The sequence below is a fragment of the Malaya genurostris genome, chromosome 2, assembly GCF_030247185.1.
Source record: "Malaya genurostris strain Urasoe2022 chromosome 2, Malgen_1.1, whole genome shotgun sequence".
NCBI classification, from domain to species: domain Eukaryota; kingdom Metazoa; phylum Arthropoda; class Insecta; order Diptera; family Culicidae; genus Malaya; species Malaya genurostris.
This window is the reverse complement of record NC_080571.1, coordinates 248,549,267-248,566,422: the sequence shown is the minus strand read 5'-3', so window position 1 is coordinate 248,566,422 and position 17,156 is coordinate 248,549,267. Positions and strand designations below refer to the sequence as shown.

The following is a 17,156-nucleotide window of genomic DNA, read 5'->3' as shown; positions in this document are numbered from 1 at the left end:
AATTAGTTGATCAATTGTATGAATTATGAAAGCATTCCAATGCAAACAACTGGCAGATGTTTCTCAAAAACAAAGAAGGCTTCACTTGATCTCGATAACTGTGAATTTCACACAGCGAAAAGTGCACAAATTAAATCAAACAGTTCTAGATTTGCACTAAACTGAGGATATTTACCTTCGATTTGCAAAAAAGAAATCCTAATAGTTCTTTAGAAAACATTTAGAGCCATTTGAACGGTTGATTTTGTGTGATGCTCTCCACCATTGTCCCCTTTTCGTTGTTTTTTCACCAATGCAAACAACTGGCAGCTGTGACGTAATCGCTCTTGTCGGAAGCGAAACTAGCTCTGCAAACGACACACAATACATCTGCTCGCAGTGGCGATAGAATCCAAACTGATAAACAATTTTGTTAAGAGGTTTCTTTTTACGTGATTTCTTTTTTGCCTTTTTACCAATGGGCGGTCCTAACGGCTATAAAAACTCATTTCGGATTTGCATTTCATTGAAAGAAACTATCAGGGATTCTTTTCTGCCTTTAGGACCAAATTGTGGAACTCACTACAATATTAAGCACTGTTCGGAACATTTTTCACGAACGATTTGTTGTACAGATATTTTGTTCTCTTCCTCAGAACGCGTTCTGATTGGCTGGTGTTGACATGGGTCAAATGAGACAGATTTTGCAATAGTGTACTATTGAAATACTTCAATGATTTTGCTATAAACGTTTAAGTTGAAAAATTTCGATTTTATTGGTAGTTAGATTATATAAATCCTTTCACAAATCACTGAGCTATGAGCTTTAAAAATACGAGAAAGGCAAACGCGCCTTATGAATTATCCTCTTTGATACTCGTTTATACCAAACATTTCAGAAAAGTTTAATTTTGAATTATTTGAGATTATGTCACACAACTGAAAATTTTATCATAAAATTGTGATCATATTTCCGATGGGGTATAGCAAAAATTATGTTGATTCGTTAGATACAACAAGAGATATTCACGATCAAAAACTTATCACTCTCTCAGAGGGTAAATTTTGAAAAGGCACCCCATAGTAAAGTAAGTCGTATTCACGACAAAAATATTTCAACATGTTTAATACATGGCTATCAAAAATTCGTCTTCCTTTGAAAAACTGTAAGTTTGTTGCTTAATATTTCTCCATCTTGGCCTATAATGCAAAAAAATCTTCAATATTATATGATACAAAATATCAAATCGGAGAAAATTGATTTTTGATTTTTCTGAAAATTTACAGAAAAATGCAACAGTTTTATTAACAATGTATATTTTCTTCTTTTAGTAGTCAACTTTCAAGTTATTTGTCCTTCTCAAACGTTGCACGAGTTGGCGGTTCAATGCATAGGGCGCTGGTCTTACAAACCAGTTGTCGTATGCTCGATCCCCGACCGGGAAGGATTCTTGGTGTCAGTAGGATCGTAGTACTAGCCATACAATGATTCTGTACGCTAAGAATCGGCTGCGGAGTCTGTTGAAACAGAAAGGCAAAATTCCACAAAAGGAATGTAATGCCACGACTTTTTTTGCTCATATACATTAATTTGATTTTATAAAACCGATTTTCAATCAGAATAAGTGTCGTCATTAATCCATACAACGTCCAACTTCATATGAGCCACGACTCGGTCGACAGTAGTCTTAAGTCAATCTCGCGGTTATTTCTCTAACATTACCTACTACTAGCTTTTGCATAAAATTCTATTTTTTTTTTTTTCGATATAACACCAGATCCACAATTTTTAAGACATCTTGCGACAAAAAACTTGTTTTTCTGGTTTTGCTGTTTTTTCAGAAAATTTTCAAAAGTGTACGTTTTTTATGCGAATGTTCATATTAATTTGTCACTGAGCGTTTATTAGACTAATTTCACTCGACTAATGTTTGAATGGTGTTAAAACATTGTTCGAGTGAATGTTCATGGTTATGCAGTTTTTTATGCGATGCGTATCCCCCGCATAAAATAGACTTGAGTGTAAACTGAACGAATACGGATTGTCATAAATGAAGTAGCGATGATACAGGAAAACAACAAATTTTCTGTAACGTTTAAAAATAGTTGATTTCCATACACTGAAAACGATGAATAAAGTAAAAAAAAAACAAAAATTATTACTATCTATTAAATCTACGCTTGAATAAAAGCAACCAGTACAACAACAAAAATGAGCTGATCTCTCGATAAAGTGGCTTCTCGGAAGAAAGAACAACAACGTAGTGAACATTTTGTTCGCTTTTTTTTGGAAATTATGTATTCATTTCCGCTCTGCTGAGTCTGTTCAATCATAGCTCAATACCGCCACAAATACGCACAGAACAGTTCATAAATAAAAATGAAGTTATTTTGTCAGTCTTCTGATGCTTACTCCCCTCCAAAAAAAAACGAACAGGCAACGTCTGAATCTTGATAGAAAACACATTCGTCTCTGTATGTTTCTCATCATAAATTATTTTTCTGTTTTGTTCCTTTCTACTCCCATTACAGCAAATCGCCGGCTCCAGAGAGACGTACAGCCAGCCGCCACACCGTAGAATCTCCGAAGGCAAAGAAACACGCAATACCCGGTATCTGACATCGACCGTTTCGTTTAACGATCCGAGCACCAGCGAATCGTAAGAAAAAAGTTGGGTGGCGAAAAACATTGTATCCTCTGCACCCGCTTGGAGTGTCACCGCCTTTCCTACCCTCCAAGCACACACACACAGTTCCATTTGGAAAATCCAACAACAACAGAAAAAAAACAGGAAAAATAGAGCGTGCATAAAACATAAAATTAAAATAATCCACGAGACATGGAAACGAAAAAAACATGCGGGCTAAAATAAATTTATTTGCTTTTGCCGTTTCGATTTTTTTTTCGTGAAACTTTTTTTTTTCGCTGGTAAAACTCAGCTATCGGTTGTCGTTTGCGATGACGAGTGAAATATTAAAAAAAAAACAAAAGATCGCTAGGGTCCATGGGGCTTCCGGTGAAAAATGGGGACCAACATACGACCGACTGTTTTTGCGGTGAAATTCATGTGTTGAATAATGGGCTAGGACTTGACAGATGGTGATATTCTTGGTTGTCGAATCGGGTTGTTTTGGTGTTCGGTCGCTCCTTTCAAGCGACTTTTTCCTTTCAAGCAACAAGCTACAACATTCTTGGCTCTATCCTATGCTTGATCTGTGTTTAGGCTTTAATACTAGCGAAAATGCAGAATATTCATGAAGCATGTTACAGGATCAGTTTCTTTTTCCAAGTAAGAAAGTAACAACGATTTTTAGTTCTTGTTCTTTCTATGAATGTTGGCAAAACTGCTCAATTTATCATTATGTTTATGTGCTGGTGTTTATAAATTGCAAGTAAAGCCATGTTCACACATTGTCAGCAAACACAGATTAGTATTCCAACAGTAACATCCAGCAACCACGGTTTGTTTTGTAGCAAGGCAAATCGTTGCTCCAGGAGAAATAAATTGCCCACATTAGACTCTATCTTCCGTTATTACAATCGCAGTAGATTGCAATTTTTTTAGCGAACATCGAGAAAACTGCAAGTCCTAGCTCCAGCATTGTAACTTCACCGCACAACACTAGATTCGGAAAACTTTTTCCCCTGCATCATGATGACGTTTCAGCGCTAGGAGTGTGAAGTGAAATGAGTTTCAAAACTCTGCATAACCATCGGGAGAATTAAGAATCGGAGTTAGTCTACAGAAGGAAAGAAGAAGAAAACAACGAAATTGTGTACCGAAAAAAGGAAAGTGGAAAATAACAATAATAGGGAAAGCGAGAGAACGTGTTTGTTCACCCATTCCGCCCCATTCAACGCCCGATGACTGTGCGAGTTCAAGATTCTGCCGGAATTTGCTGGTTTCGGTGAAAAAAGGATCACCCACGAGAGAGCGTTAAATCCGATAAGCGAGTGAGTTGAGCAAGGCGTAACTTGGTACAGCAGCATCGGCACCTTTTGTAAATTTTACCAGGAGTGTTTACCTCACAGCAGCAGCAGCAGCAGCAGTAGCACCCTTGGACCGGGCAGGTGGGGGAGGTGAGTTTTACGGTTCACCACCACCCGGAGTCGTACAACGCAAGTGGTCCCGAAGCAGGTGCAGAGAACCGCGTTCACTGAACAGCACAAGTGTGTGAAGTTATCTCGTATGCATACGCCAAGTACTACGGTTGCCACTACAGACATCATCGTATGATAAAGGAGTGCAGAAAAAAGTAGCACAGAACGGAACCGAATATGTGGCTCCCAGCGGTTATGGATTTACGGCTCCCGATTCTCTGTTTGCTGATAGTAGCAGGTACGTACCATCCCTTTTCACCCCACCAGCACCCATTCGACATGCAAGCGTTCTGACACAATTCATTGTTCGCAAAAATGTATGGTACAACGGATTAACGTGTCTGTGCAGGTTTGCTCAAAAGGGTTTCGAGGGAAATAAAACGATTTCGGTATTATCTGTGCAAAGGACGTGCCGGGGCTGGAACCGATACGGTTTATGGTGGGTGTTCAGCGGTGGGGTATCTACTCAGCAGAAGCTGCTTCCAGACAAGCAATGCATTGTGAGTGGCTTTCGTGTGGCCACAGAACCGCTCGGGACAGGAACCCTAATATCTAATGAATCAATTGAAAAAGAAAAACTAGCTGGTGATAAACAGTTTCCAGATCTAGTTTTAGACCATTCTGGTGTTTTTTTTATTTGGGTTACGAAATATTCAATGTACGAAAAATACATCGTTCAATGTTGTGATTACTCGTATTACTCGTATAAAGATGTTCATTCTGTTTACTGGATTCCATATAAAACTGACTCTAATTTGTGTACTACAAATGTTTAAAATGTGCTAAATCCAGTACTTAATTGTTTCTTCCCGGGTAGCAGTGCAGGGTTGTTACGAAAAATTTCAAAATCAAAACGTGCCAATTCTGCGCGAAATCGAAAACTAAAACGCGCGATATTCGAGCGAAGAGTTTACAACACTATTTTTATGCAGGTGATCTTTTTTTTATTCAATAACATATATTAAGGCACACTGCGTTAAGCTATAAGATGCCGAGGGCATTTTTATACTACTTAAAATTAGATTACATTAGTATCTTCACTTTCTTGATCATATTTTCCAACTAGTCATCGGTGGAGGCTGGTCGGTTGGTGACGTTGGTGCCTGGTGATGTTGGTATGCATCGATGGTGGTTACATTCTTCGTGTGGGTCCGCGGGAAACACTCCCGGGCAACGAGAACCCGGCGGGTGGCCCGCATGTTGATCGTCGACTGGGGCGGCCCTCCGGGGTGGTGAATTTTGCGGAAAAGAAGGAGTGAAACAGAGAGAAATAAATGTTGTTGAAAAAATGGGTAAGAAAGCGAAATTACTTAGGTCAGCGAAAAGATCTAATTAGTTCACGTCGAGATAGTGAAGAGACGAAAGAAGGGGTAGCAAAAAAAATTAGTGTCAGCACAAGATCTTGTTAGTTCCGAAGAAGATGGTGAACAGATGTTGGATGAGGAGTTGCGAGCGGATGTTCGAATCGAGGTTGAATTGAAATATCATCGAAGGATAGCAGAACACAGATCAGACTAGTAAGTTGATGTTTTTTATGATCTGGTACAACATATAGGGAAGGTCTCGATGGGCCAAAACGTCTCGTACTGGAACCCCGGGTGATATACCTCGGGCCGATCTGGCGCCACAATACTCGGTACATTCCCAGACAATATGTTCAATGTCGTGATAACCCGTACCGCAAGTGCAGAGACCGCTCTCCACGAGACCTATACGCCGGAGATGTGCATTCAAAATGTGATGATTAGACATAAGCCGGGACATCACACGTATGAAATCTCGACCCACATTCATCCCTCTGAACCAAGGTTTCGTCGATACCTTCGGGATAATGGTGTGTAACCATCGTCCCAGCTCCCTATTACTCCATGAAGTTTGCCAACTTTCGAGAGTCCTTCGACGAGATATACTGGAAAATTTGTTGAAGCAAATTGGTCTTTCGTAAATTTCAACATCTAATGCGCCCGCCTTGGCCAATGAGTCTGCCTTTTCGTTGCCCGGAATAGAGCAATGCGAAGGGACCCAATTTGATAAGACCGTCGAGATAAAGCTCTCAAGTGTTCCCGTATTTTCCCCAGGAAATATGGGGGATACTTTCTAGACTTCATTGTCCGGAGAGCTTCTATTGAACTTAAACTGTCCGTGACAATGAAGTAATGGTCTTCGGGCGAGATTTCAATGATCCCAAGGGTATACTGAATAGCAGCTAATTCTGCGACGTAAAATAAAGTCGGATCACTGAGTTTGTATGAAACGGTGATGTTCTTGTTGAAGCCCGAAGCCCGTTAACCCGTTGAGATTTGATCCGTCAGTGTAGAACATCTTTTCACAGTCGACTGCTCTAAACTTATTGTAAAAAATATTAGGGGTCACTTGAGGGCGTATTTGATCCGGAATTCCACGAATCTCTTCTTTCATGGATGCGTCGAAAAACACAGTAGAAGCAGAAGTATCCAAGAAATGAGCACGGTTGGAAGCAAATGAAGAAGTATTAATATTCTGAGCCATGTAATCAAAATACAAGAACATAAAACGGGTTTGAGAATTAAGCTCGAAAAGCCTTTCGAAGTTTTCAATCATCATCGGATTCAAGATATCGCATCGGATTAGCAATCGATATGAGAGATCCCAGAATCGGTTTTTCAACGGTAAGACGCCCGCCAGAACTCATCGTACTGCATGCAACCTAGGGCAATACGCAAACAACGATACTGAATTCTTTCCAGCTTGATAAAATGGGTGTTCGTCGCGGATTTGAAGTAAAAGCATCCGTATTGCATCACGGACAATATCGTTGTTTGGTACAACCTGATCAGGTCTCCTGGGTGGGCACCCCACCGTAATCCAGTTATTGTACGAAGAAAGTTGATTCTCTGTTGGCTTTTCTGTTTCAGATACCTAATATGACATCCCCAGGTGCCTTTGGAGTCGAATCAGACCCAAATGTGAAGACCTGAGCAATGGTTTCACCCCTTAATTGAAGTTGTAATTGTGCTGGTTCTCGCTTCCTTGAAAATACAACCAGCTCAGTTTTCTCCGTAGAGAAATCGATACCCATTTGAAGAGCCCATGTTGACAAGTTGTCGAGGGTATCTTGCAATGGTCCTTGGAGATCGGCAGCTTTGGGTCCTATAATAGACACAACGCAGTCGTCGGCAAGTTGTCTTAGCGTGCAAGATGTATTGATACATTCATCAATGTTGTTTACTTAAAAATTGTATAAAAGGGGGCTTAAGCATGAGCCCTGAGGAAGACCCATGTAACTGAATCGTATTGTCGACAAATCACCATGCGCGAAATACGTGTGTTGCTATTCTTCGCAAAGCGTCAATTCACAGCGTTTGTTATACAATCAGCGACGGAAATACACAAGTTGCCAACTAGCCAGATGAAACGGTGAAAGGAAGAAGAGAATACGGGTGATAAAGTATTACACGATACCTTTCTTATTGATTTGTTCTTTATTATACAGTTGAATTGGAATACTTTATATTGAATTTAGTATATATCGCTGATATATTTAAAAGGTATATATTTACTTAATTATATAATTATATATTAAGTATATATTTACTTAATTATACCTCAGGCTTCAACAAGCAGGTTAGGATCAGTCTGGTTAACGAGAGCCTCGCTGGACGGAGATACTAAACGTAACCTTAATAGTCGATAGTAAAAATTTGTCCTTTCAGGAGATTTATAACGAACCTAAATAAACCGTTAAAATCACGGAACAGCCTTTCCATTTGAAAAATCTAACAACATGCGAAAGACCATGCTGATGCAACTTCTCAGACAGGATATTTATAGAAACTGAGTCGAAAGCCCCCCTTTTTTTATAAAAAATTTTTTATTCAGGCCAATTTGCGTACAAGCTTTACGTGGCCGAATGAGCCATGTTTTTATTAGATAAAATAATTTTTTTACCGTTGGATCTCGTTGTCACCCTTTTTCTAGGGGGAGAGGAGCTTCCATTTTTATCTTGCGATGAGTGAGGGGCACTTTGTTCGTGGCTCGTCTCGTCCTCCATTGCCGCATCGGTGGTATCGTTGTTGGTTTCCGTTTTTTCTTCGTTTTCCTTGTAATTCGCATTCTTGGGTTGGTTGTTAGTTGCTGTAGACGCGCCTTGTTGTGCATTAATTGCAGTTGTTGGTGGGTTTGATGGTACAACAGGAGTACTGCGCTCACTAGTTTCCGTTGTTGGGCGGTTGTCCTTTTTTTTGTTTAAAGATGTCCTTTTTGCAGTTTCAGTGCAAGGTTTGCCGTAGTGTGCAGGTTGTTCACAAAACTGACGTGTAACCAGTTGATTTTCATACGTAATCAGCGTTTTACACGGATGTATCCCGTCTTGATCACAAATGATGTAAGATGGAATTGCTTTACGTAGTTGCATACGTACTACTCGCACGCCATTCCGGATACCCGGAAAAAAATTCCGCCATACTTCCCTTTCGATGGAAAGAACTTCACCGTACTGCGACATACATTCCCGAACATACCCCTCGCTGGTCTGCGGGGGAAGGTCATGCACGCGTACTTCTATGGCATTATCCACCATGTACACAGGGATTTTATATTTAACATTGTCATGATCAATACTGTGCACCCCGTTATTAACCGAAGCAAATGCAATTGCATCTTTTTCACGTTTGAACATAATGTACACACAGTTAGACGCCTTGTTGAATTGAATCTCACTTACATCAGTAACGTTTAGATGCATTCGTTCCTTAAGCAAGATTTCAATTTCGGTTGCTGCTGGTCTAACTTTGCAGCGCTTGAAATCAATACAAATTGAATTTGGCCTTGTAGGCCAAGTTTCAGGCTTTGTTAAATCGTATTTGCCCATTTCGTACACTCTATTGTTCACTACACTGTATTGTCTTTGTTTCTATCGTCTCGACCGTAAGCAATTGTCGACTGTGTCTGATGAGATGCCAGCACGAACTGGCTGACGAAAGCCCCCTTGATATCTAGGAAAACTGATGACATTTGTTCTTCACGAGCAAATGCCACTTGAATTTCTGTTGAGAGCAACGCAAGACAATCGTTCGTTCCTTTGCCCTTGCGAAAGCCAAATTGTGTATCTGAAAGCAAACCATTAGTCTCGGCCCTATTGTCTAGACGAAAGAGAATCATTTTTTCAAACAACTTTCGGATACAGGAAAGCGTAGCAATCGGCCTATACGAATTGTGATCGGAGGCTGATTTCCCTGATTTTTGAATGGCGATCACTCTCACTTGTCTCCAGTCGTGTGAGAACATATTACCCTCTAGAAACTCGTTGACTCTCGTTCGTTCGACTTGTTTTGGTTGCGCATTCGTCGAGCAGTGTTCCAAACAGTGCTCATCGATGTTTCTTTTGTTAATTCGTCAACAAACCGTCGCCAGTAACCGCGTTTCTTTGCTTTAACTAAGTTCTTCATTTGCTTGTCTAGCGCTGCGCAATTCCGATAATTTTCAGATGTTCCATTTTGTCTGAACTTTTTGAATGCTAAAGATTTTTCCGCGTTCAGTGATGCGCACTCTTTGTCCCACCACGGGTTGGGAGGACGGATGTTAGTTTTCGCGCCAGGTACACGTTTCGTCTGAGCTTGAATCGCAGTATCGAGAACCAAGCCAGCCAAAAACGTGTACTCTTCCTCCGGGGGAAGTTCTTGTGTTGTTTCTAGTTTCTCAGATATCAAGATTGCGTAGCATTTCCAATCATTATTTCGTGTGTCTCCAATGGTCTCAATCCCCTGGCGACTGAAATTACGATAGGTAGATGATCGCTACCTTGGGGATCAGGGATTGTCTTCCACTTGCAATCTAGCCGTAACGAGGTTGAGCAAAGGGATAAATCCAGCGCACTTGGTCTTGCTGGTGGTGGAGGAATCCGTGTCATTTCTCCCGTGTACAGAATAGTCATAAAGAAGCTATCCCAAATATCATAGATCGCGGTTGATCTGTTGTCATCGTGAAGACAACCCCATTCCGTACCGTGAGAGTTAAAGTCTCCTAAAACTAACGTCGGCGCAGGAAGGAGTTGCATGATATCGCTGAGCCATTGGAACCCAACCGAGACTCTTGAGGGAATGTAAATGGTAGCAATGCAAAGGTCCTAGCCTTTCATTGTGATATGACATGCGACCACTTCAATACCTGGTATCGAGGGGAGGTTTATTCGATAGAACCAATAGCACTTTTTGATCCAGAAAAATACTCCTCCGTACGGGTTATCTCGATCCAAACGAATAATGTTAAAATCGTGGAAGTTGATGGAAATATTTGAAGTCAACCAGGTTTCACATAATGCAAACACGTCACATTTTACACAATTTATTAAATTTTTGAAGGAGTCAATTTTTGGACTAATACTTCTGCGATTCCACTGTAAGACAGTGATTGAATCCTCAACCCCGTTCGATGAGTTAGCCATCGAAGGATACAATCACAGATAGGAGGGGTCATGTTGCAGTCAACTGCTTCAAAAATGTTCTAACTGTTGGTATAAATGTCATCATCATACTTTTAAGAGGATCAGTAATATTGAAAGTTCTAAAAATCCAGTCCACAATATCAGAGAATTTTAGTAGTCCAGCACTTGATTGACTTTCTAGTTGAATTTTGGGGGTACAAGGTGTTTTTGATGCACAAGGAAGCGATAGAAATTCTTGGTCTGATCTTAAGTTTACCAGACCAGAAGCATTTCGCTTCGGTTTTTGTGAAGCACTTCCCCGTGTTGTAACTTTGTTAAACCCCGCAGGGGACACCCTTGGGCCTTTACATGGCAGTTTAGGAGATGAGGTTGACTTTCTTTTCCTAGAACCGCTAGGCATAGCAAAGGAAGGTCCCTCTTGAGGGTCATCGAAGTCTGTCTCGTCAGAAGGCAAACAATCGTAAAGGTTTACCGATTCGACAGGTGTCATGGCGTTCTTCAGCATCTCTGCGAAAGTGTGCTTGGAACGTTCTTTGAGAGATCGCTTCAATTTTTTCCCGCGCAGTTTGTATTTGGGGCATGAACTCAATACATGTGGATTTTCCCCACAGTAAAGGCACTTTTCAACTTTTTTACCGCAGGAATCATCCGCATGGTCACCCCCACATTTGATGCATTCGATACGAAGTGATAATTACCGCAGAACTTGAAAATCCACAAATAATCTAAAAATCTGCAAAAGTTTGTGATATAAACACAATAAATAAGTCCGCTTACAGCATGTCGTTTTGAGAAACCCCATGAAAACGAGTTCATATTTTTTTATGTCTTTAGTTAATATAAACTCTCTGATGCACGGAAAATGTAACAGTGAAATATAAAAAATTGCTTACAATTTTGTGATTTTAATTTTTTATTTCAGTTTCAATTTTTTATCGTCTCCTGTTTAGCTTTTTTTCTGAGACAGCACCTACTCTTGTTGTCGGATTTTACTCTGGATGTCTTTGTTTTTCTCCTCATCTTTTATTCTTTTATTTGGAGCAGGGAAAAGCCCACTGGAGAAAGTTTCTGTCAAACTTGCTCTCCAGCAGGCATAAAACCTCCTCATCTTTTGCATTAACAAATTACAATCATCCAAATGATTCACTTCCTTAAATCTAATGCTTCTATAGTAACGAAATCTTATGAGACAATAACATGAAATGTAATTTCTTAATAACATTATGTGATAAATGGGAGTCGAGAAAATTGAAACATTTGTTAAATATGCGGCACATGCTAGTAATGGGATCGTTATATTCATAATTAGTTCTAACGATGATTACGATGTGGAATGTCTAATTGTAACGATTGCAATAGTTGGAAGCAATCGATTCGCGACTGAAGTAGGTCTGCTACAAAACTAACCTTACGAACATCGCGACGGACAAATAATAAATCAAGACCAATCAGTTTGCAGCGGTCATGGTAACTCGGTAAGATTGAAGGATATCTCCATGAAAGATGTGAGAGAGCGAATCGGACAAATTTGCGTTGAATCGCTTCAATGCGTTGGATATCATTTTTTTTATCCTTTGACCAGATAACCAGATAAAGTGCAATACAGAGCTTACAAGCAATGTACATCAGAGATATTTTTAGTAACGCGAAAAATAAATCCTAATAACTTAGAGGCTTTGGAGATAGTAAACTCTATGTACTCCTTTTTTTACATTTATCTTGGAATCCAAAAGAACACCCAGGTTCTTAACAGACGATACGCGTTCGAGAACAGTTTGTGAAATATTATAGTCGAACTTGAATACAGACTTTTTGCAACTAAAAGACATGACGGAGCATTTAGTGGCATTTGTAATCATTTTTTTGATGTAACACGAATTAGTGAAATTCTCCAACTGTTCTTGTCGAAACTCTGAGTTAGCTGCAGTTAGTTAGTATAAACGGTTCAAAGCAGTGTTGATGATTGCCGAAAATTCGACGGAAGCTGCGCTATTGCTATCTATATTGTATACAATATTTTCAATCTGGTAGAAGATGCTACAAGAACTCGAGTCTCTCAATGCATTAACCGTGAGAGAATTTTGCTACATTTCTTCGCTCCACTTCATACTCCGAGTATTTCACGCCCTTATCTAAAAATTACAGTCTGATAATGATCGTTGCTGTATGGAATTTCCCAAGAGAGTTGACAATTATCGCAGAAAATCGAATCGATGATTCAACTTGATTATTCTCATACTAGGTTGCAATATTTCAAAACCCTTGTGTGGAGCATTCACAGACATTTTCATAGACACAACTTACACAAAGGTTATATGCACATAGTTAGAATAAGCGGAAATAGTAAAATGATTCTATCGCAATTATCAACTGCATGTATAGAATTGGATCGCGAAACGAGAATAAGCGACCGCTTGTTGCTTCAGAGAGGATCCCCACAGCAGCGTGCTAACCTTTGATTCTCAGACAGGTCATTCAGCGAAATTCGCTCTCACACTGGTGTCGATTCAATGATAGATGAGCCATGTCGGTTTTTTGTTGTTGCGATGATATCCGTCTCTCTTTGATGGCACTGATTCAATCGTGTGAAGAGTTGCCAGTGAGCGTTCTTTGATACGATAAAAGCCATCCTTGGTTCAAAGTGACTTCCTTGAGGAAATCCAGAGGTAACAGCAAATTGTGAGGTTTTACAGTTTCCTATTTTCACTATCATTTCACGACCAGTTAGATGTGATCGAAGCCAATTTCAAAATTATCCGTTAAATCCCAGTCTACATAACTTGAAGATCGTTATGTGATGATTGATTTTGTCGAAATCAGCAGCGAAATCGGTGTATATAAAATCTACTTGCAGTCGTGCTTGTAAAGATGGTGTGATGAAGGAAGTGTAGATTACTAAATTTTTGGAAGTTTAACGCTTTGGCATGAATCCATGCTGAGCCTGAGATTTGTAGTCAGAGCAACTATGTGTTATAAAATCCAGAACTATAATCTCAAACAGCTTCGATACAGCGCACAAAGCAGCAATTCCACGGTAGTTGGATACCATTCCCTAGTTTACATAGGATTTCTTCCATATTTCGGGAAAAAATCCAGAACGCAAAGAACAATTGAAAATGTTGGATAGTGGAACCAATCAACTAATAGAGCAATGTTTTATCACCAAGGAAGGAATCCCAAAGCTTCTTTGTTTCTTTTCTTGTCAGACTTCGCTTCGTAAGCATTTCGTGCAAATTTTTCAGAAACCGCTCTGCAAATTTTGCAGAAACCGCGCGACCGTACAAACCCTGGAAGCGATTGGAAAACCAATAGCAAATTTTATAATTAAAACCAAACATCTCAAAACACAGTGGGAAAAAATCTATGAAAACCCGCAAAGAATTCTGTAACTCATGAACTAATTGAGATAGGTGAGAACCCACACTGGCCACAATAAACGTTTTGGTGGCTATTTCACCTCAATTCCTCCATTTCATGAGATCCTTACTGTTAATCGTCCTTGAATCTTAAAATTTCTTGCAAGTTTGCTAAATCTAGCTTAGCGAATGGAAGAACCTACACTAGCCGCATGAAACGTTTCGATGACTATTTACCCCATTTCCTCCATTTCATGGTATTTTATTACATTCAGAATAAGATACCATGAAATGGAGGAAATGGGGTAAAATAGTCATCAAAACTTTTCGTGTGGCCAGTGTACACACTTCCATTCGATTCTTCAGACATTTTTACATAAAATCAAGTTGTTTCAGTAGAGCGCACTCGATTTCTTTTCAAGTTACAGAACAAATACTACAGAAAACACTAAAACTGCTGGGCATTTGGGGTAAATCGAGCAGGATGGCGATTCGTGCGGCCATTCAAAACCATTCCATTGAATTTTTTGGATTTTTTTTTACATAAGAAACACTCTTGTTATTTGCCTTTTTCCATGTTTCCCGATTTCTTTGCGGGATTTTTTCCCACTGTGCAATGGCAGAAATTAAAATTATTTGGAACTTAAAATTATTTGATACGTAGATTTTTTCCAATTATTATAATACGTGAAAATCTCTAGAAAAAAAATTCGGAAAATCCGCGTTCACAAAAAAAAAGATTTTTTCAAAAGCCATAACTAAAAAATTCATTTAAGATACAAAAATTCGTCCAAAACACTAAACGTGCGTCTCTTCCTTAGCTTCTAAATAAGCGATCATAAAAAACAACCTTTTTGTTTATTCAACGGAAAAAATTCAAACTTGGGTCAGTTTTTTTCTTTCTTAGTTTGGTTGAAACAATTACAGGGTTATGTACGAGACACGACCGATCATAATGACATTAAATATGCAATTTTGAAACTCTCTCGTCAACAAATTTAAATTTTAAAAATAGGTAAATAATTGTGAAACACTAACGTTACTAATATATAGTCGTCAACTGCGTTCAAGAAGTGTTTATAATGATATTCTTTGTTTGTTTTCGCGAACTTCGACTTCCGTTCGTATATGGAGATTTCTGTTCAAAACTAGCGCAATCGCAACCGAAACACAAATTGCGCAAAATTCGATATTTTTTTCCAAATTTTTATCAGCTGAACGTTCGGTAACTGAATTGATTGCTGGTAATTGCTGAGTTGTCAAACAACTACCGTAAACTGTCAAAAAAATGGATCTAACGAATGGTTCGGGATTTTTTTTGTGTTTGTTTTTTTTTTGGTTAAAATTTGATTTTTCTTATTTCAAAAAACAACGCAAATTGAAGATAATTCGAATCAGTCGTGGCTATGGTTGAGTAAAAAAAATGTCCTGGTTGACTGCGACTTCCAGAACACGGCACAATCCGTCGAGTCCACCAGAAATTGCCCTCGAACGATATGTGTTGGCAGCAAGTTCACACGTGGTATGCAATTATTGTCTGCCTATAAGTAAGCAAAAAACTTAGCTTAGCTTACAGAATTCTGTAATGAAAACTTACATAAAACTGTACGTCCGGTAAAAAATTGCATAATTTTTGTAAAATGAAATTCATGTACAGAAATATCAGTTGTTTCTATTGATTACTGTAAGTTTTTGTCAAAAAAATTATCAAACAAAAGAATCAAATCTAATTGTGTTATGTTCATCGGGAAATAATATAATTCCATCTTCAAATCACCTAGTGAGAAGCGTTTAAAATTATGATAATTCTGAACCTACTATGTAAGTATAGCGTTTCCTGTTACTCATAGGGTTATCACCTGTACGGGCCTAGAGCTACTTACCGGAACGCACGTATATTTTAAAAACATTAGTTTGACTAGTGACAACTCAAAAAATATTATGTAATTTAAGCACAATTGGAATTTCCGTATTAAACATTAAGACGTTTCTAATCGTCAACAGTTCCATTGGTACTCAGTTTCAGTTTTCCTCAGCTCATCCAATATTCCTTCCCCTCCGGTCACGTGCAAATGGTTTTTTGCTTGCCGGGTGAGAGAAGTTAACATGGTGGTAACCCTACCAACCCAACCGTGAATTAAAATTAATAGCGATTGCAATGCAGTAAACAGCCACACAAATGAGCACATATTTGGCATACAGCGCCGCACTGTACACATGTTGAATGTGGCAAATCCATCAACAAATTACCGAGATACAAGCGCTTCAAATTAGGTTGGCGAAAGTTCTGAACACGGTGTGCAGCAGATGGAATAAAATGACATCCACACGTCACAAAAAGCAAGCATCCAGCAAACGACAAGCTACCTGTTTCGTTTGCGGCTGGCTTGAAAAAGTAAAAATTGTAAGATAAATATTTATAAATTCCCTTTTGCGCCAACGTTCATGCGATGCAGAAGGGAACGGTACTTTTTCTTGTATGACGTAAATACTGCATATAATGAACGAAACAGATCTGCTACTATATGAAATTCTACACAACGAAAAAAAATTGTAACCATTTCGATGTGATTATTAATTGATGTGGAAAAAATTTAGACGTACTGAGCATCAAATGCAATGTTCTCTGTTTTCGAGAAATATTGCCGATAAATCACACGTTTTTACATCGAAACAACGTATGGAGTACATTACATCACCTTAACTGTATACTGTATATGATTTTGATGTTAAATTATGCATCTTTTTGTGTAATATTACAACCTTTAGAACGACACCGAGATTGTTGAGATATTATATAGTCATCGCTGCACATCATTAGTGAGTAGTGATGTGCAGCATTTTTTATGTAATACCACCAATGTGTTGGTGTCGTTATTATACGATAAGATGCATAAATTCCTAATCGTTTACAGTTTTCAGTCAAACTGATGTAAGATCAATACGTTGTTTCGATGTAAAAACGTGTGATTAATTTGCAATATTTCTCGAAAACAGAAAATTATTGCATTTGATGTTCAGTACGTCTAAATTTTTTTCACATCGGTTGAGGAGTGTATCGAAAATAAGCTATCCACATACATTTGTGTTGTACGCATGTATTTGTGATGGTTTTTCATGGTCAGATCACAGCATGCTGTGCGTTTGGCTGCCAGCTTTCGTTTGTTTACTTGTTTGTGTGGTTGAAATTCTGCGTTTTCAAAATGTAGCGTATTGAAAAGGAAGTGAAAATTAAGGTTCTGGACACATGGCTAAGTGAGAAGGGTATTACTATGCGAAAATTGTCGAAGCGGTTTGG

At 38.9% G+C, this 17,156-nt stretch overlaps 1 protein-coding gene across 12 annotated transcripts in view; it reads left to right on the top strand.

Moving 5' to 3' along the window:
• LOC131428837 (uncharacterized) overlaps positions 1-17,156 on the top strand; it is a 505,952-nt gene that overhangs the window by 96,139 nt on the left and 392,657 nt on the right. For 4 of the 12 annotated variants that reach the window (XM_058592893.1, XM_058592885.1, XM_058592884.1 and 1 more), the window contains 2 exons: positions 2,512-2,639; positions 3,607-4,319. In XM_058592893.1, the coding sequence (XP_058448876.1) occupies positions 4,259-4,319 (61 nt within the window). In that variant the 5' untranslated portion in view covers positions 2,512-2,639; positions 3,607-4,258. Of the gene's footprint in view, positions 1-2,511; positions 2,640-2,659; positions 3,037-3,529; positions 4,320-17,156 lie in introns of those variants that run through there. The other 8 variants (XM_058592883.1, XM_058592890.1, XM_058592886.1 and 5 more) reach the window with 6 other exon arrangements.